The 18,383-nt window shown below is 56.3% G+C and overlaps 2 protein-coding genes across 2 annotated transcripts; both read right to left on the bottom strand.

Moving 5' to 3' along the window:
- Positions 1-27: 27 nt before the first annotated feature.
- Positions 28-7,028, bottom strand: LOC141938282 (E3 ubiquitin-protein ligase TRIM7-like). Its single transcript, XM_074856929.1, has 5 exons — positions 7,003-7,028; positions 4,069-4,543; positions 2,699-2,785; positions 2,107-2,336; positions 28-103 (listed from the first exon to the last, which is right to left on the bottom strand). Exons 1-5 carry the CDS (start codon positions 7,026-7,028, stop codon positions 28-30), a joined length of 894 nt encoding a protein of 297 aa, XP_074713030.1.
- A 56-nt stretch (positions 7,029-7,084) lies between these two features.
- Positions 7,085-17,694, bottom strand: LOC141938281 (E3 ubiquitin-protein ligase TRIM7-like). The gene is made up of 5 exons (XM_074856928.1): positions 17,420-17,694; positions 11,126-11,600; positions 9,756-9,842; positions 9,164-9,393; positions 7,085-7,160 (listed from the first exon to the last, which is right to left on the bottom strand). Exons 1-5 carry the CDS (start codon positions 17,692-17,694, stop codon positions 7,085-7,087), a joined length of 1,143 nt encoding a protein of 380 aa, XP_074713029.1.
- Positions 17,695-18,383: the final 689 nt, after the last annotated feature.

Below are 18,383 nucleotides of genomic sequence, written 5' to 3'. Positions count from 1 at the left end.
TTTATGCTAACTTGCTTACAGCGAAGTTCACACCAGACTTAAATGCAATGTAGCTCCAGCTGTAAATCGCCACGGACTCTGAAAATCCGATTGCTTTTCAGACCTGTCACAAAAAGATAAAACTAAAATTATACAAATTGTGTCACATGTTAATTAATACCTGTCATATTTTAATACCCAGGGTCGTACCCTGCCAAAGCAGGAGCGCCAGGAAGCCCACCCAGGGGAAGCGCAGCGTCCTGCACCTGTGGAGGGACAACCCCAGGCACCAGCACGTGCGGCGGGCTGCCCGGCCTGGAAAGCAGCTTTGCAGAAGCAGCCCTGGAGGTCCTGGTGGGCTCCACCTTGATCATGGGCCAACCGTGTGCCCTGGCCACAGGGAACACTAACGGTGTCCTGGGCTGCATTAGGAGCTTTGCCAGCAGGTCAACGAAGGGCGATCCTTCCTCTCTACTTGGCACTGGTGATGCCACCCCTGGAGCACTGTGTCTGGTTCTGGGCTCCCAGTACAAGAGAGAGGTGCACATACTGGAGAGAGTCCAGCAAAGGGCCATGAAGATGATTAAGGCACGGGAGCATGTCTCCTCTGAGGAAAGGCTGAGCGAGGTGGGACTGTTTAGCCTGGTGAAGAGAAGGCTCGGAGGGGATCTGACCAATCTAGTAAAAGGCCCGAAGGGAGGCTGCAAAGAAGGGAGAGCCAGACGACTCCTGGTGGTGCCCAGCGACAGGAGAAGGGATACTGAAGAGCAGTCTGGACATGATCCTGGCTAAGCAGCTCTAGCTTAGCCTCTGCTGCCTCTGCTGGAGCAGGCGGCCTTGACAAGACGACATCCGTCGTTCCCTTGCAGCCTTCCAAACTTTCTGTGGCTCTGTGAAAGTACCTGAGTTGTGTAAAGAATCTGTTCTAATAAATTCGTTTTGGTTATACAAAGTAAACAGAGGAAGGGAAGTAAGTAGTGCCCTGGCGTTATCCACCCGAGGGTGTTAAGAGAGCTGGCTGACGTCATTGTGAGGCCACTCTCCATCATCTTTGAGAAGTCGTGGAGATCGGGGGACGTCCCACAAGTCTGGAAGAAGGCTAATGTCACCCCCCTCTACAAGAAGGGCCTACAGGAGGATCCAGGAAATTAAAGGCCCACCGGTCTTACTTAAATCAATGGTTTCAATGGTCTGATGTTGCTGTGTCTCCTCCTGCCAAGTCCTTTGGAGCATTAAATATGTCTTGTCCTGCCTGGGATGTCTGCATGCTGTTATCCTGGCCGGATCTCACACTGACAAGTGTCCCACCTGTCCCCACGGACACTGAGGACACACATAAATAAGCAGGAGAGAGGCAGGGAAGATGCTCTGACTGCCCATGCCAGTCTTCGGCAGGGCTGCATGCGTCACAGAATCATCTCGGTTGGAAAAGAGCTTGAAGATCCTCCAGTCCAACCATGAACCTCACACTGACCGTTCCCAACTCCACCAGATCCCTCAGCACTGGGTCAACCCAAGTCTTTAACCCCTCCAGGGATGGGGACTCCACCCCTGCCCTGGACAGTCCATTCCAATGCCCAACAACCCCTTCTGGAAAGAAATACTTCCTAATAGCCAGTCTAACCTTGCCCTGGCGCAGCTTGAGGCCATTCCCTCTTGTCCTATAGCTTGTTCCTTGGTTCAAGAGACTCATCCCCTCCTCTCTGCAACCTCCTTTCAGGTAGCTATAGGGGGCGATGAGGTCTCCCCTCAGACTCCTCCACACTAAACAACCCCAGTTCCCTCAGCCGCTCCCCATCAGACCTGTGCTCCAGACCCTTCACCAGCTTCGTTGCCCTTCTCTGGACACACTTGAGTCATTCAATGTCCTTTTTGGAGTGAGGGGCCCAAAACTGAACCCAGTCATCGAGGAGCAGCCTCACACTGTGGTGCACAGCTCGCACTGCAGGCCCAGACTCCCACCAGCCCCACCACGCACCGCGGTGTCCCGGCCTGGCCGCCGGCACACAGGCTCTGGTCTGCACCGGGATGCCGGGGGCACCCCCAGCCCTCACCAGGGACTGGGGCGGAGGGGGTGGGGGTGGTGGTGGTGGTGTCACAGCGCACTGGTAAGTGACGCAGCCTCACCATAAGAAATTCAACCAAGGCTGGTCACTTTTCTTCTCTATCTCCGCAATCGGTGTGTCCAGCAGCGATTTCCTCTCTGAAACGCTGGAGACGTACCGGCGGCGCTCCTCGGCGAGCTCCCGGTGTGCCTGCTCGAGCTGGGTGAGCAGGACACCCTCCTGCTCCTGCAGGAACCGCTGCAGCTGCTCCAAGGTGTCGCGCAGCCTCTGCTGTTCCGAGGCCACCTTCCCCTGCAAGGCACCCGCACAGAGGCCCCTGAGCCATCCCCTCCTCCGGCTGCCTCCGCGCCAGCACGGGTGCTGCGGGGAGGGGGGCAAGGAGCACGGGGAAAAGGAGAAGAGTTTTTGGAGAGGAAAAGCTGGAAGAGTGGAGCGGGGAGACGGGGAGATGGAGCCAAGATGACAGCGGAGTCTGAATGAGAGCAGGATGGATAGAAGGATATATGGGATGGATGGAGAGGGCGAGAGAAAAGAGTGTTGTTATGGAAAAGGAGATAAATATATACAGGGAGAGGGAAAGAGGGGACCCGCCCGCAAAGACGGGTGGGTAAATGCAAGGAGCATGGCGTGCGCACGGAGAGAGAAACACACACCAGCAGGCCATCGCTTTTCTCTTCTCCTTCGGGCTTAAAGTCTTCCTTCTCTTTCTGTAGAAAAAACAGGTTGTCCTGGAGTGTGTCCTGGGGGGAAAAAAAAAAAAGCGTATTTGGTGATTTTGGGATTACATTTGCAGGAGCGAGACGGTGTCACCAAACGGTCCCTTGTGGGGACAATACTGCCCTGGGGTGGGGGTGGGGGTGTGAGCTCAGCTCTGTGGGGAGGGGAAAAGCTCCGAGCCAGCACCCACCTCCCCTCTTCCAGACAGGTGAGGGAGATCCCCACGCGCAGCGGGGTTGGCCAGAAACATTTCTGGAATAGCTTCATGTGGAAACCCTGAAGTTTGCGGGTTTTGGGTTTGGTTTGTTGGTTTGTTTTTTGTTTTTTTTTTAATTAGGAAAAACAACTTTTAGTGTTGGAAGTGGGATTTGTGGGCAGAGGTTTGCAGTGACAGTGTGTCTCAGATGCGCTCTGTGAATTCACGGGAGTATTTAAAAGAAAAACCCGTGGCAGAGCAAGTTGCTGGCGTGGGGGACCCCAGCCCGCATCCCGGGGTGGGGGGAGAGACCGTGTCCCCTTGTCACCACGGCCCCGTCCCTGGCTGGGGACAGTTGGGGCACTGGGGACCTGGCGGGGCCTCAGAGGGGTGAGAGGCGAGAGGGACCTCCACTCCGGGGGGGAGGTGATGGGGGGTGGGAGCTGTGGGGGAACTGGCAGCCCCAGCAGGGTGGGGGGGATATGGGACCCCAGCCCGCAGTCGGTCAGGGACCCCAGACCATGGCCAGGTAGGGACCCTAACCTGTATCCAGATGGGGACCCCAAACCACGGCCATGTGGGGACCCTAAGCCATAGCCAGATGGGGTCCCTGACCTGTACCCAGAGGGGACCCCAAACCCATACCCAGAGGGGACCCCAGCCAGCCGCTGGATGACGACCCAAACCTGTGGCTGGACAGGGACCCTGACCTGTGCACCAAGGGGATCCCAGCCCGTGCTCAGAGGGGACCCAGATCCATGCCTACATGGGACCCCAACCCCTGCCTGGAGGGGACCCTGACCTGTGCCCTGAGGGGACCCCAACCCATGGAGGGGACCCCAGCCCCTGCCCAGAGGGGACCCTGACCTGTGCCCTGAGGGGACCCCAACCATGGAGGGGATCCCAGCCTGTGCCTGGGACGGACCCCACATTTGTACCTGGAGGGGACCCCAGACCATGCCCAGAGGGAACCCCAACCTCTGTTGCCCCGGGGAACCCCCAGCCCCTGCCCCGGGAGGAGCCCCCGACCTGTGCCCCGAGGGGTTACCCCCGCAGCGGGGCAGGGACCCACCCCTCTCCCCGGGGGCCCCCGTCCCGGCCGGCCCCTACCCGCAGCTCCCGGGCGGCCTCCTCGGCGGGGCGGGCGCGGTGGTGGCGGTGGGGGGATCCCTCCCGGCACTGGGGGCACAGCGGCCCGCGGCAGCTCTCGCAGAAGAGACCCAGGGCCTCGCCGTGCCGCGGGCAGCGGGGCCGCCGCGCCTCGTCCCCCAGGGCCCCCGCCAGCCCCGCCACGGCGCCCAGCGAGCGGTCGGGCCGCAGCGAGCCGGGGGGGACGGAGGCGCGGCACTGGCGGCAGGCGGCGGGGCGCGGCGGGACCCCCAGCACTGCCGCCAGGCAGCGCCCGCAGAAGTTGTGGCCGCACTCGGTGATGACGGGCTCGGAGAAGAGCTCCAGGCACACGGGGCAAGTGGCCTCGGCCGGCAGGCTCTCGCCCAGGGCCAGCCCGGCCCGCGCCACGCTCGCCACCGGCCGCCGCGCTTCCCGGAAAGGGCGCCCGGCGGGGCGGGCAGGGCCGCGGGCAGGGCTGCGGGCAGGGCCCCGCGGGGTGGGGGGGGCTGCGGAGGAACGGGTTCGCGTGTGCGTGTGCGCACGGGTCTGCACGCGTGTCGTGCGCTCGTGGGTGTGTGCATGCACGTGCATGCGTGTCTGGGCACGTGTCTGTGTGTGCGTGCGTGTCCACGCACATGTATGTGTGTGCATGCGTGTGCACGGGTCGTGTGCTTAGATGTGTGTGCGTACATGTGCATACGTGTCTGCGCGTGTGTCTGTGTGTGCCTGCGTGTCCATGCACCTCTGTGTGTGCATGTGTGTCCACGTATGTGTCTGTGTGTGTATGCGTGTCCGTGCACGTGTATACGTGCGCACGCATGTCTTGCGCTTCTATGACTGTACATACATGTGCATACGTGTCTGGGCACGTGTCTGTGTGTGCGTGTGTGTCCATGCACATATATGCGTGTGCATGCACGTGCATGCATTTCCGTGCACGTGTCTGTGTGTGCATAGCTGTGCTGGTGTGTGCGTGTGCGTCCATGCACATATATGCGTGTGCGTGCGTGTGGTGGGCTTGTATGCATGTGCATGTGTGTGCGTGTGCTTGTGTGTGTGCATGCATGTCCATGCACATATATGTATGTGCACGCACGTGCATGTGTGTCTTACACTCGTGTGTGTGCATACGTGTGCATACGTGTCTGTGCATGTGTCTGTGTGTGCATGCATGTCTGTGTGTGTGAATGCGTGTGCATGCCTGTCCACACGTGTGTATGCATGCGCATGCATGTGCAGGCACGCGTGCATAGGTGTGTCCATGCACTGGCACGTGCATGCATGTGCGTATGTGTGCAGGCGTGCTGGCACGCAAGTGTGTGTGTATTGGCATGTGCATGTGTCTGTATGTGTGTGTGCGGTCACGTGCGCTGACGCGCACCAGCGTGCTTGCATGTTGATGCGTGCATGTGTGGGTGCCTACATGCCTGTCTTTGCACTGGGGTGTGCAAGTGGGTGCGTGCGTGCGTACGTATGTGTATTTACACGTGTGTATACACGTCCATGCATGTGTATGTGCATGCATGCATCTGTGTTGGCACGTGTAGGTATGTCAGTGCATGTATGGGTGCACACGTGTGCCTACGTGTGGCCACGTGTGTTGGTGTGTGTACCTGCACGTGTGTTGGCACGTGTGTGTCTGTACCGGTGTGCTCCTGTCTTGACGTGCACGTATGCGGGTGTGAGTCTGCACGTTTGTGCAGGGACAGGGAAGTGATCTTCCCCCTGTACTCGGCACTGGTGAGGCCGCACCTCGATTCCTGGGTTCAGTTTTGGGCCCCTCACTACAAAAAGGACATTGAATTGCTCGAGCGTGTCCAGAGAAGGGCAACGAAGCTGGTGAAGGGTCTGGAGCACAGGTCGTACGAGGAGCGGCTGAGGGAACTGGGGTTGTTTAGTGTGGAGAAGAGGAGGCTGAGGGGAGACCTCATCGCCCTCTACAACTCCCTGACAGGAGGTTGCAGAGAGCGGGGGATGAGTCTTTTTAACCAAGTAACAAGCGACAGGACAAGAGGGAATGGCCTCAAGTTGCGCCAGGGAAGGTTTAGACTGGATATTAGGAAGCATTCCTTTACAGAACGGGTTGTTGGGCGTTGGAATGGGCTGCCCAGGGCAGTGGTGGAGTCCCCATCCCTGGAGGTGTTTAAGAGTCGGGTCGACGTAGCGCTGAGGGATCTGGTGTAGTTGGGAACTGTCAGTGTGGGGTTAATGGTTGGACTGGATGATCTTCAAGGTCTTTTCCAACCTAGCTGATTCTGCGATTCTTGAAACCCTCATCGGAGACTGTTCTGAGAGCCCCACAAGCTGTACCACTCACTTGTAAGAGTACTAAAAGTTGGGAAACTATTTGTCAGAATCAGTGGCCTCCTGCCCCCTTCTGACTAAATTCAGTCCAGAGGTAGCTGCACTTGCAATGAAAGAAAAAAGATCTGAAAAAAGAAGAACCGGGCTGAAGATGTGGCTTGGCGACTGGATGAGCCTTCTAGAGCAGTTGTTTGGGGGGGAACCTCCGTAATTTCTGAGTGGCAGATACAGTGCACCAGACCAAAGCCAGAGATACGGAGAGCTGGAATAAAAGCCACATGCAATGTTATCTGTCTATTTTAGGAGAATCGCGTCATGAAAAGCAAGGTGGCATGACTTGAAAGCAGCAGGTGGATGACTTAAAGGAAACAGGAGGTGGTTCTCGTGCAATCAAGCAATGGGACTTCTTGCTGCCCAGCTTTGTGCATACCAAGCTTTTCAGATGTTCAGAACCAAGAAACCCAAGCCCCAGAAGGAAAAGCACGTTGGAGGGCGACCAAACATGAAGACACAGTCAGGAGGTCTCTGAGCTGCAAACTGCTGGGTGAGTGTGCTGCAAAACTGTCACCATTGGCTTGCCCTTGTCTTATGCCCTTTCCTAGGTATTTTCTACTGGCCGCTATCACTGACTCACTTCTAGTCTCTTCGGTGCTCATCGTAGCGAAGTGTTCCTCCTTTAACCGTCTTTATGCTAACTTGCTTACAGCGAAGTTCACACCAGACTTAAATGCAATGTAGCTCCAGCTGTAAATCGCCACGGACTCTGAAAATCCGATTGCTTTTCAGACCTGTCACAAAAAGATAAAACTAAAATTATACAAATTGTGTCACATGTTAATTAATACCTGTCATATTTTAATACCCAGGGTCGTACCCTGCCAAAGCAGGAGCGCCAGGAAGCCCACCCAGGGGAAGCGCAGCGTCCTGCACCTGTGGAGGGACAACCCCAGGCACCAGCACGTGCGGCGGGCTGCCCGGCCTGGAAAGCAGCTTTGCAGAAGCAGCCCTGGAGGTCCTGGTGGGCTCCACCTTGATCATGGGCCAACCGTGTGCCCTGGCCACAGGGAACACTAACGGTGTCCTGGGCTGCATTAGGAGCTTTGCCAGCAGGTCAACGAAGGGCGATCCTTCCTCTCTACTTGGCACTGGTGATGCCACCCCTGGAGCACTGTGTCTGGTTCTGGGCTCCCAGTACAAGAGAGAGGTGCACATACTGGAGAGAGTCCAGCAAAGGGCCATGAAGATGATTAAGGCACGGGAGCATGTCTCCTCTGAGGAAAGGCTGAGCGAGGTGGGACTGTTTAGCCTGGTGAAGAGAAGGCTCGGAGGGGATCTGACCAATCTAGTAAAAGGCCCGAAGGGAGGCTGCAAAGAAGGGAGAGCCAGACGACTCCTGGTGGTGCCCAGCGACAGGAGAAGGGATACTGAAGAGCAGTCTGGACATGATCCTGGCTAAGCAGCTCTAGCTTAGCCTCTGCTGCCTCTGCTGGAGCAGGCGGCCTTGACAAGACGACATCCGTCGTTCCCTTGCAGCCTTCCAAACTTTCTGTGGCTCTGTGAAAGTACCTGAGTTGTGTAAAGAATCTGTTCTAATAAATTCGTTTTGGTTATACAAAGTAAACAGAGGAAGGGAAGTAAGTAGTGCCCTGGCGTTATCCACCCGAGGGTGTTAAGAGAGCTGGCTGACGTCATTGTGAGGCCACTCTCCATCATCTTTGAGAAGTCGTGGAGATCGGGGGACGTCCCACAAGTCTGGAAGAAGGCTAATGTCACCCCCCTCTACAAGAAGGGCCTACAGGAGGATCCAGGAAATTAAAGGCCCACCGGTCTTACTTAAATCAATGGTTTCAATGGTCTGATGTTGCTGTGTCTCCTCCTGCCAAGTCCTTTGGAGCATTAAATATGTCTTGTCCTGCCTGGGATGTCTGCATGCTGTTATCCTGGCCGGATCTCACACTGACAAGTGTCCCACCTGTCCCCACGGACACTGAGGACACACATAAATAAGCAGGAGAGAGGCAGGGAAGATGCTCTGACTGCCCATGCCAGTCTTCGGCAGGGCTGCATGCGTCACAGAATCATCTCGGTTGGAAAAGAGCTTGAAGATCCTCCAGTCCAACCATGAACCTCACACTGACCGTTCCCAACTCCACCAGATCCCTCAGCACTGGGTCAACCCAAGTCTTTAACCCCTCCAGGGATGGGGACTCCACCCCTGCCCTGGACAGTCCATTCCAATGCCCAACAACCCCTTCTGGAAAGAAATACTTCCTAATAGCCAGTCTAACCTTGCCCTGGCGCAGCTTGAGGCCATTCCCTCTTGTCCTATAGCTTGTTCCTTGGTTCAAGAGACTCATCCCCTCCTCTCTGCAACCTCCTTTCAGGTAGCTATAGGGGGCGATGAGGTCTCCCCTCAGACTCCTCCACACTAAACAACCCCAGTTCCCTCAGCCGCTCCCCATCAGACCTGTGCTCCAGACCCTTCACCAGCTTCGTTGCCCTTCTCTGGACACACTTGAGTCATTCAATGTCCTTTTTGGAGTGAGGGGCCCAAAACTGAACCCAGTCATCGAGGAGCAGCCTCACACTGTGGTGCACAGCTCGCACTGCAGGCCCAGACTCCCACCAGCCCCACCACGCACCGCGGTGTCCCGGCCTGGCCGCCGGCACACAGGCTCTGGTCTGCACCGGGATGCCGGGGGCACCCCCAGCCCTCACCAGGGACTGGGGCGGAGGGGGTGGGGGTGGTGGTGGTGGTGTCACAGCGCACTGGTAAGTGACGCAGCCTCACCATAAGAAATTCAACCAAGGCTGGTCACTTTTCTTCTCTATCTCCGCAATCGGTGTGTCCAGCAGCGATTTCCTCTCTGAAACGCTGGAGACGTACCGGCGGCGCTCCTCGGCGAGCTCCCGGTGTGCCTGCTCGAGCTGGGTGAGCAGGACACCCTCCTGCTCCTGCAGGAACCGCTGCAGCTGCTCCAAGGTGTCGCGCAGCCTCTGCTGTTCCGAGGCCACCTTCCCCTGCAAGGCACCCGCACAGAGGCCCCTGAGCCATCCCCTCCTCCGGCTGCCTCCGCGCCAGCACGGGTGCTGCGGGGAGGGGGGCAAGGAGCACGGGGAAAAGGAGAAGAGTTTTTGGAGAGGAAAAGCTGGAAGAGTGGAGCGGGGAGACGGGGAGATGGAGCCAAGATGACAGCGGAGTCTGAATGAGAGCAGGATGGATAGAAGGATATATGGGATGGATGGAGAGGGCGAGAGAAAAGAGTGTTGTTATGGAAAAGGAGATAAATATATACAGGGAGAGGGAAAGAGGGGACCCGCCCGCAAAGACGGGTGGGTAAATGCAAGGAGCATGGCGTGCGCACGGAGAGAGAAACACACACCAGCAGGCCATCGCTTTTCTCTTCTCCTTCGGGCTTAAAGTCTTCCTTCTCTTTCTGTAGAAAAAACAGGTTGTCCTGGAGTGTGTCCTGGGGGGAAAAAAAAAAAAGCGTATTTGGTGATTTTGGGATTACATTTGCAGGAGCGAGACGGTGTCACCAAACGGTCCCTTGTGGGGACAATACTGCCCTGGGGTGGGGGTGGGGGTGTGAGCTCAGCTCTGTGGGGAGGGGAAAAGCTCCGAGCCAGCACCCACCTCCCCTCTTCCAGACAGGTGAGGGAGATCCCCACGCGCAGCGGGGTTGGCCAGAAACATTTCTGGAATAGCTTCATGTGGAAACCCTGAAGTTTGCGGGTTTTGGGTTTGGTTTGTTGGTTTGTTTTTTGTTTTTTTTTTAATTAGGAAAAACAACTTTTAGTGTTGGAAGTGGGATTTGTGGGCAGAGGTTTGCAGTGACAGTGTGTCTCAGATGCGCTCTGTGAATTCACGGGAGTATTTAAAAGAAAAACCCGTGGCAGAGCAAGTTGCTGGCGTGGGGGACCCCAGCCCGCATCCCGGGGTGGGGGGAGAGACCGTGTCCCCTTGTCACCACGGCCCCGTCCCTGGCTGGGGACAGTTGGGGCACTGGGGACCTGGCGGGGCCTCAGAGGGGTGAGAGGCGAGAGGGACCTCCACTCCGGGGGGGAGGTGATGGGGGGTGGGAGCTGTGGGGGAACTGGCAGCCCCAGCAGGGTGGGGGGGATATGGGACCCCAGCCCGCAGTCGGTCAGGGACCCCAGACCATGGCCAGGTAGGGACCCTAACCTGTATCCAGATGGGGACCCCAAACCACGGCCATGTGGGGACCCTAAGCCATAGCCAGATGGGGTCCCTGACCTGTACCCAGAGGGGACCCCAAACCCATACCCAGAGGGGACCCCAGCCAGCCGCTGGATGACGACCCAAACCTGTGGCTGGACAGGGACCCTGACCTGTGCACCAAGGGGATCCCAGCCCGTGCTCAGAGGGGACCCAGATCCATGCCTACATGGGACCCCAACCCCTGCCTGGAGGGGACCCTGACCTGTGCCCTGAGGGGACCCCAACCCATGGAGGGGACCCCAGCCCCTGCCCAGAGGGGACCCTGACCTGTGCCCTGAGGGGACCCCAACCATGGAGGGGATCCCAGCCTGTGCCTGGGACGGACCCCACATTTGTACCTGGAGGGGACCCCAGACCATGCCCAGAGGGAACCCCAACCTCTGTTGCCCCGGGGAACCCCCAGCCCCTGCCCCGGGAGGAGCCCCCGACCTGTGCCCCGAGGGGTTACCCCCGCAGCGGGGCAGGGACCCACCCCTCTCCCCGGGGGCCCCCGTCCCGGCCGGCCCCTACCCGCAGCTCCCGGGCGGCCTCCTCGGCGGGGCGGGCGCGGTGGTGGCGGTGGGGGGATCCCTCCCGGCACTGGGGGCACAGCGGCCCGCGGCAGCTCTCGCAGAAGAGACCCAGGGCCTCGCCGTGCCGCGGGCAGCGGGGCCGCCGCGCCTCGTCCCCCAGGGCCCCCGCCAGCCCCGCCACGGCGCCCAGCGAGCGGTCGGGCCGCAGCGAGCCGGGGGGGACGGAGGCGCGGCACTGGCGGCAGGCGGCGGGGCGCGGCGGGACCCCCAGCACTGCCGCCAGGCAGCGCCCGCAGAAGTTGTGGCCGCACTCGGTGATGACGGGCTCGGAGAAGAGCTCCAGGCACACGGGGCAAGTGGCCTCGGCCGGCAGGCTCTCGCCCAGGGCCAGCCCGGCCCGCGCCACGCTCGCCACCGGCCGCCGCGCTTCCCGGAAAGGGCGCCCGGCGGGGCGGGCAGGGCCGCGGGCAGGGCTGCGGGCAGGGCCCCGCGGGGTGGGGGGGGCTGCGGAGGAACGGGTTCGCGTGTGCGTGTGCGCACGGGTCTGCACGCGTGTCGTGCGCTCGTGGGTGTGTGCATGCACGTGCATGCGTGTCTGGGCACGTGTCTGTGTGTGCGTGCGTGTCCACGCACATGTATGTGTGTGCATGCGTGTGCACGGGTCGTGTGCTTAGATGTGTGTGCGTACATGTGCATACGTGTCTGCGCGTGTGTCTGTGTGTGCCTGCGTGTCCATGCACCTCTGTGTGTGCATGTGTGTCCACGTATGTGTCTGTGTGTGTATGCGTGTCCGTGCACGTGTATACGTGCGCACGCATGTCTTGCGCTTCTATGACTGTACATACATGTGCATACGTGTCTGGGCACGTGTCTGTGTGTGCGTGTGTGTCCATGCACATATATGCGTGTGCATGCACGTGCATGCATTTCCGTGCACGTGTCTGTGTGTGCATAGCTGTGCTGGTGTGTGCGTGTGCGTCCATGCACATATATGCGTGTGCGTGCGTGTGGTGGGCTTGTATGCATGTGCATGTGTGTGCGTGTGCTTGTGTGTGTGCATGCATGTCCATGCACATATATGTATGTGCACGCACGTGCATGTGTGTCTTACACTCGTGTGTGTGCATACGTGTGCATACGTGTCTGTGCATGTGTCTGTGTGTGCATGCATGTCTGTGTGTGTGAATGCGTGTGCATGCCTGTCCACACGTGTGTATGCATGCGCATGCATGTGCAGGCACGCGTGCATAGGTGTGTCCATGCACTGGCACGTGCATGCATGTGCGTATGTGTGCAGGCGTGCTGGCACGCAAGTGTGTGTGTATTGGCATGTGCATGTGTCTGTATGTGTGTGTGCGGTCACGTGCGCTGACGCGCACCAGCGTGCTTGCATGTTGATGCGTGCATGTGTGGGTGCCTACATGCCTGTCTTTGCACTGGGGTGTGCAAGTGGGTGCGTGCGTGCGTACGTATGTGTATTTACACGTGTGTATACACGTCCATGCATGTGTATGTGCATGCATGCATCTGTGTTGGCACGTGTAGGTATGTCAGTGCATGTATGGGTGCACACGTGTGCCTACGTGTGGCCACGTGTGTTGGTGTGTGTACCTGCACGTGTGTTGGCACGTGTGTGTCTGTACCGGTGTGCTCCTGTCTTGACGTGCACGTATGCGGGTGTGAGTCTGCACGTTTGTGCAGGGACAGGGAAGTGATCTTCCCCCTGTACTCGGCACTGGTGAGGCCGCACCTCGATTCCTGGGTTCAGTTTTGGGCCCCTCACTACAAAAAGGACATTGAATTGCTCGAGCGTGTCCAGAGAAGGGCAACGAAGCTGGTGAAGGGTCTGGAGCACAGGTCGTACGAGGAGCGGCTGAGGGAACTGGGGTTGTTTAGTGTGGAGAAGAGGAGGCTGAGGGGAGACCTCATCGCCCTCTACAACTCCCTGACAGGAGGTTGCAGAGAGCGGGGGATGAGTCTTTTTAACCAAGTAACAAGCGACAGGACAAGAGGGAATGGCCTCAAGTTGCGCCAGGGAAGGTTTAGACTGGATATTAGGAAGCATTCCTTTACAGAACGGGTTGTTGGGCGTTGGAATGGGCTGCCCAGGGCAGTGGTGGAGTCCCCATCCCTGGAGGTGTTTAAGAGTCGGGTCGACGTAGCGCTGAGGGATCTGGTGTAGTTGGGAACTGTCAGTGTGGGGTTAATGGTTGGACTGGATGATCTTCAAGGTCTTTTCCAACCTAGCTGATTCTGCGATTCTTGAAACCCTCATCGGAGACTGTTCTGAGAGCCCCACAAGCTGTACCACTCACTTGTAAGAGTACTAAAAGTTGGGAAACTATTTGTCAGAATCAGTGGCCTCCTGCCCCCTTCTGACTAAATTCAGTCCAGAGGTAGCTGCACTTGCAATGAAAGAAAAAAGATCTGAAAAAAGAAGAACCGGGCTGAAGATGTGGCTTGGCGACTGGATGAGCCTTCTAGAGCAGTTGTTTGGGGGGGAACCTCCGTAATTTCTGAGTGGCAGATACAGTGCACCAGACCAAAGCCAGAGATACGGAGAGCTGGAATAAAAGCCACATGCAATGTTATCTGTCTATTTCAGGAGAATCGCGTCATGAAAAGCAAGGTGGCATGACTTGAAAGCAGCAGGTGGATGACTTAAAGGAAACAGGAGGTGGTTCTCGTGCAATCAAGCAATGGGACTTCTTGCTGCCCAGCTTTGTGCATACCAAGCTTTTCAGATGTTCAGAACCAAGAAACCCAAGCCCCAGAAGGAAAAGCACGTTGGAGGGCGACCAAACATGAAGACACAGTCAGGAGGTCTCTGAGCTGCAAACTGCTGGGTGAGTGTGCTGCAAAACTGTCACCATTGGCTTGCCCTTGTCTTATGCCCTTTCCTAGGTATTTTCTACTGGCCGCTATCACTGACTCACTTCTAGTCTCTTCGGTGCTCATCGTAGCGAAGTGTTCCTCCTTTAACCGTCTTTATGCTAACTTGCTTACAGCGAAGTTCACACCAGACTTAAATGCAATGTAGCTCCAGCTGTAAATCGCCACGGACTCTGAAAATCCGATTGCTTTTCAGACCTGTCACAAAAAGATAAAACTAAAATTATACAAATTGTGTCACATGTTAATTAATACCTGTCATATTTTAATACCCAGGGTCGTACCCTGCCAAAGCAGGAGCGCCAGGAAGCCCACCCAGGGGAAGCGCAGCGTCCTGCACCTGTGGAGGGACAACCCCAGGCACCAGCACGTGCGGCGGGCTGCCCGGCCTGGAAAGCAGCTTTGCAGAAGCAGCCCTGGAGGTCCTGGTGGGCTCCACCTTGATCATGGGCCAACCGTGTGCCCTGGCCACAGGGAACACTAACGGTGTCCTGGGCTGCATTAGGAGCTTTGCCAGCAGGTCAACGAAGGGCGATCCTTCCTCTCTACTTGGCACTGGTGATGCCACCCCTGGAGCACTGTGTCTGGTTCTGGGCTCCCAGTACAAGAGAGAGGTGCACATACTGGAGAGAGTCCAGCAAAGGGCCATGAAGATGATTAAGGCACGGGAGCATGTCTCCTCTGAGGAAAGGCTGAGCGAGGTGGGACTGTTTAGCCTGGTGAAGAGAAGGCTCGGAGGGGATCTGACCAATCTAGTAAAAGGCCCGAAGGGAGGCTGCAAAGAAGGGAGAGCCAGACGACTCCTGGTGGTGCCCAGCGACAGGAGAAGGGATACTGAAGAGCAGTCTGGACATGATCCTGGCTAAGCAGCTCTAGCTTAACCTCCGCTGCCTCTGCTGGAGCAGGCGGCCTTGACAAGACGACATCCGTCGTTCCCTTGCAGCCTTCCAAACTTTCTGTGGCTCTGTGAAAGTACCTGAGTTGTGTAAAGAATCTGTTCTAATAAATTCGTTTTGGTTATACAAAGTAAACAGAGAAAGGGAAGTAAGTAGTGCCCTGGCGTTATCCACCCGAGGGTGTTAAGAGAGCTGGCTGACGTCATTGTGAGGCCACTCTCCATCATCTTTGAGAAGTCGGGGGACGTCCCACAAGTCTGGAAGAAGGCTAATGTCACCCCCCTCTACAAGAAGGGCCTACAGGAGGATCCAGGAAATTAAAGGCCCACCGGTCTTACTTAAATCCCTGGGAAAGTTACGGCACAAATCCTCCTGGGGGCTGTCCCAAGTCAAAGGAAGCACATGACTGGGAAAAGCCAGCACGAATTCACCAAGGGCAAATCGTGCTTGACAAACCTGATCGCCTTCTACGACGAAGTAACCTGCTCGGTTGATGTGGGGCGAGCGGTGGACGTTGTCTGCCTGCATTTCTCCAAGGCTTTCGATACAGGTCCCCACAGCCTCCTCCCAGAGGAACTCATGCGTTACGGTCTGGACAAGTGGTCTGGGCGGTGCGTGGGGAACTGGCTGACAGGCCGCACCCAGAGGGTGGTGGGAAATAGCTCTTTTTCAAAGTGGCAACCTGTCACGAGTGGGGTCCCCCGGAGCTCGCTATGGGGCCCAGTGCTGTTTCGTATCTTCATAAGTGACCTGGATGATGGGATCACGTGTTGCCCGATGAAGTCTGGTGATGATACCAAGCTGAGTGGGGAAGTGGACACTTTGGAAAGGAGAGCCACCCTGCAGGAACACCTGGATAGGCTGGAAGAGTGGGCTAGCAAGACCCCTTATGAAGTTCAACGAGGACAGCCGTAAGGTCTTGCACCTGGGAAAACATAATCCCAGAGCGCAGCACAGACTGGGATCTACCCAGCTGGTAGATCATTGTTTTCATTCAATTGTATTCAATTTTCTAAAATCTGAGTACCATAATTATGCCTCAGAAAACATTCATACAAACACAGAAGACATTTCTTATAAAGTCTGGTAGCTTTTCAGACCTGCCACAGAAAAGATAGGCACAGAAACATCTTAAACTTCATTGAGCTAACTGTCTAGGAAATAGCTTTACCCTTTCACAGGATGAGGCCTAATCCTCCCTGCACGTCCTGCAACTTCTGCTGCACGGATGAAAAGTGCTCGTGTGCATTCTTCCCTTTATTTGACTCACTGGGAATCCCGTGGAGAGGACGGAGGAAGCAATCCTTACGCTCCCATCCTGGTAAAACCCACAACTCCATTCAGCTTTAACGTGTGTCGAACAAAATAGAAATCACCAGGCAGGGAAACCGCTGCTTTCCCTCCGCCACGGTGGACCGATGGGGATGCCACTTGCATTTTGACACGACGTTACCAGTGAAAGAATGCTTTAAAACATTGTCATTTCTTCAAATGCCTTGTAAACACTTCTGATATAGAACATTTCAAAACACAATCAGTTTATGAACAACACTTCTTTTTTTGTTTTCTGTACTGAAATATTTTATTTGTATTTAATTACTGTTGAATTGGAAAAATACCTTTACATATTAAAATTTAAAATTATACAGAACGTGTCGCATTTTAAGACCTGTCAAATTTGGTGCATTTTTGTGCAGATTGTATAGAACAAAACGATCTACTCTTGATGTACTTATTTCTTAATCATATGTTATAGCTTTATGTGTATGCAAAACTCTTCACGTAAAAAAAAAAAGAAAAAAAGAAAAGAATTAAAAAGGAAGATTTTTGGCAAGTAACACTGTGAGCTACATGCTGTTACGCTCTGTCCTTAGGTAGCCTGTCGTGGGTGAGAGCAGAATCCACATCAAAGAATTTTTAGGGCAGACTTGGTAAAAAAGTCCACTCGCAAAGGAGCCAGCCTAAGGGGCATGGCTTGGATCCCTTGCAGTAACTGCTACACCTTTATTAATACGACCTGCAAGGAAGAAGTATTACCTTGCGCTTAGCTACACTTCTTCATGAAGTGGGCACTTAAGAAGGTCTTGTATGTCATGTCAGAACGATTACTTGCAAAGCCGTGAAAAAGATGGTTTGTGGCCAAACATCGTCAGGGGTTAAACAAAAATACTAAGCGCTTCAGTTCTGCTTTGTATCTCGGCATGAGCTACTATGCTTATAGTCTACACTGCAATATTGAGACGTTAAGCTATGGAACGTATATGTAGACCCATGTGGCTGTCTGAAACATTCCCCAAAATACGCCAGCTATTCTGGACTATTCCAGAAAGGGTCAGTGTTTCCCCAGGCCCTTCCTGAAATACACGCCATGCAGTTTAACTGGATGTCTTATTCTTTAAGGACATGTCAGCTTCCTGCGTTTTCGTTTTTGAACTTCAGAACTTTTGAAGCTCTGACCACTATTGGGTATTTCAAGAAACTCAGAGGCCAGAATTCACCCTCACCAGAGTTTCATGGGGCCCAGATAAGTTGCTGGCACATATGGTGCCTCGTGACAGCTCCCCTGAAACCAGAGAGGAACAGTATTAAAAACTGCTACTTGGTCTCTTGTCATTCCACCCGACACCACGTTGAGAACAGAATCGCACTGGCTCAGGGCGGGGTCAGCAATGAATCGTAGACCTGGATGCTCTGGGTTGTGGCCACTCAGGTCTTGAAGGCTGACCTGCAGGCTCAGGGATGCCACAGCCTCTCTGGGCAACCCACTCCAGTGCTTCATGATCCTCACGAGGATTTTGGTTTTGATGCCTTATCTCCAGCCTGAACCTCTCTAGTTTCAGGAGACGCCACCATCTCTCACCCTCCCACCAGGCAGTGCTGGGAAGAGCTTGTCGCCAGCCCCCTGATGCCTTCCCCGTAGGCACCGGGCTGTGCTGCGAGGTGCCCCAACGCCTTCTCTGCTGCGTGCTGAACCAGCCCCAACCCCACAGACCCTCCGTGCCTCCCCTGAGCCCTTCTGTGCCTTTGTCCCGGCCTCCCTCCTGCCCGGGACCCCAAAGAGGAAAAGTGCCCAGACGAGGCCTGACGGGTGCTGAGCAGAGGGGATCACCCTTGTGCCTTCTGGCTAGGGGAGAAAGACGGGAGAAAAGCTGCCAGAGCGAGGCAAGTGCTGCCTGTGCCCGCCCGTGGGGGGAAGCGGGGCAGCCCGGAGGGCCGGCCAGCAGTGCTGGGCTGTGGGGAGCGCCTGTGGGACTTTGTCCTGCGGCCTCCCAGGGAGGCATGAGGTGTTACCGAGTGAACCCTCTCGCCATATGTGCCTGGAGACGTCTGCCAGGGCCAGAGCGAGCTGGCGGGGTCCTGGGAAGACACGGCCGAGGCCTCAGTGACTGGCGTGAAACACCGATGCCGAGCACAAGGACAAGAGATGGGGGGATGGAGCGGGCAGGGGTGCTGCGGTGACCCCAGACG

Source organism: Strix uralensis, chromosome Z, assembly GCF_047716275.1.
Source record: "Strix uralensis isolate ZFMK-TIS-50842 chromosome Z, bStrUra1, whole genome shotgun sequence".
Lineage (NCBI taxonomy): Eukaryota > Metazoa > Chordata > Aves > Strigiformes > Strigidae > Strix > Strix uralensis.
The sequence above is the reverse complement of the archived record's forward strand: the minus strand, read 5'-3'. Positions and strand labels throughout refer to the sequence as shown.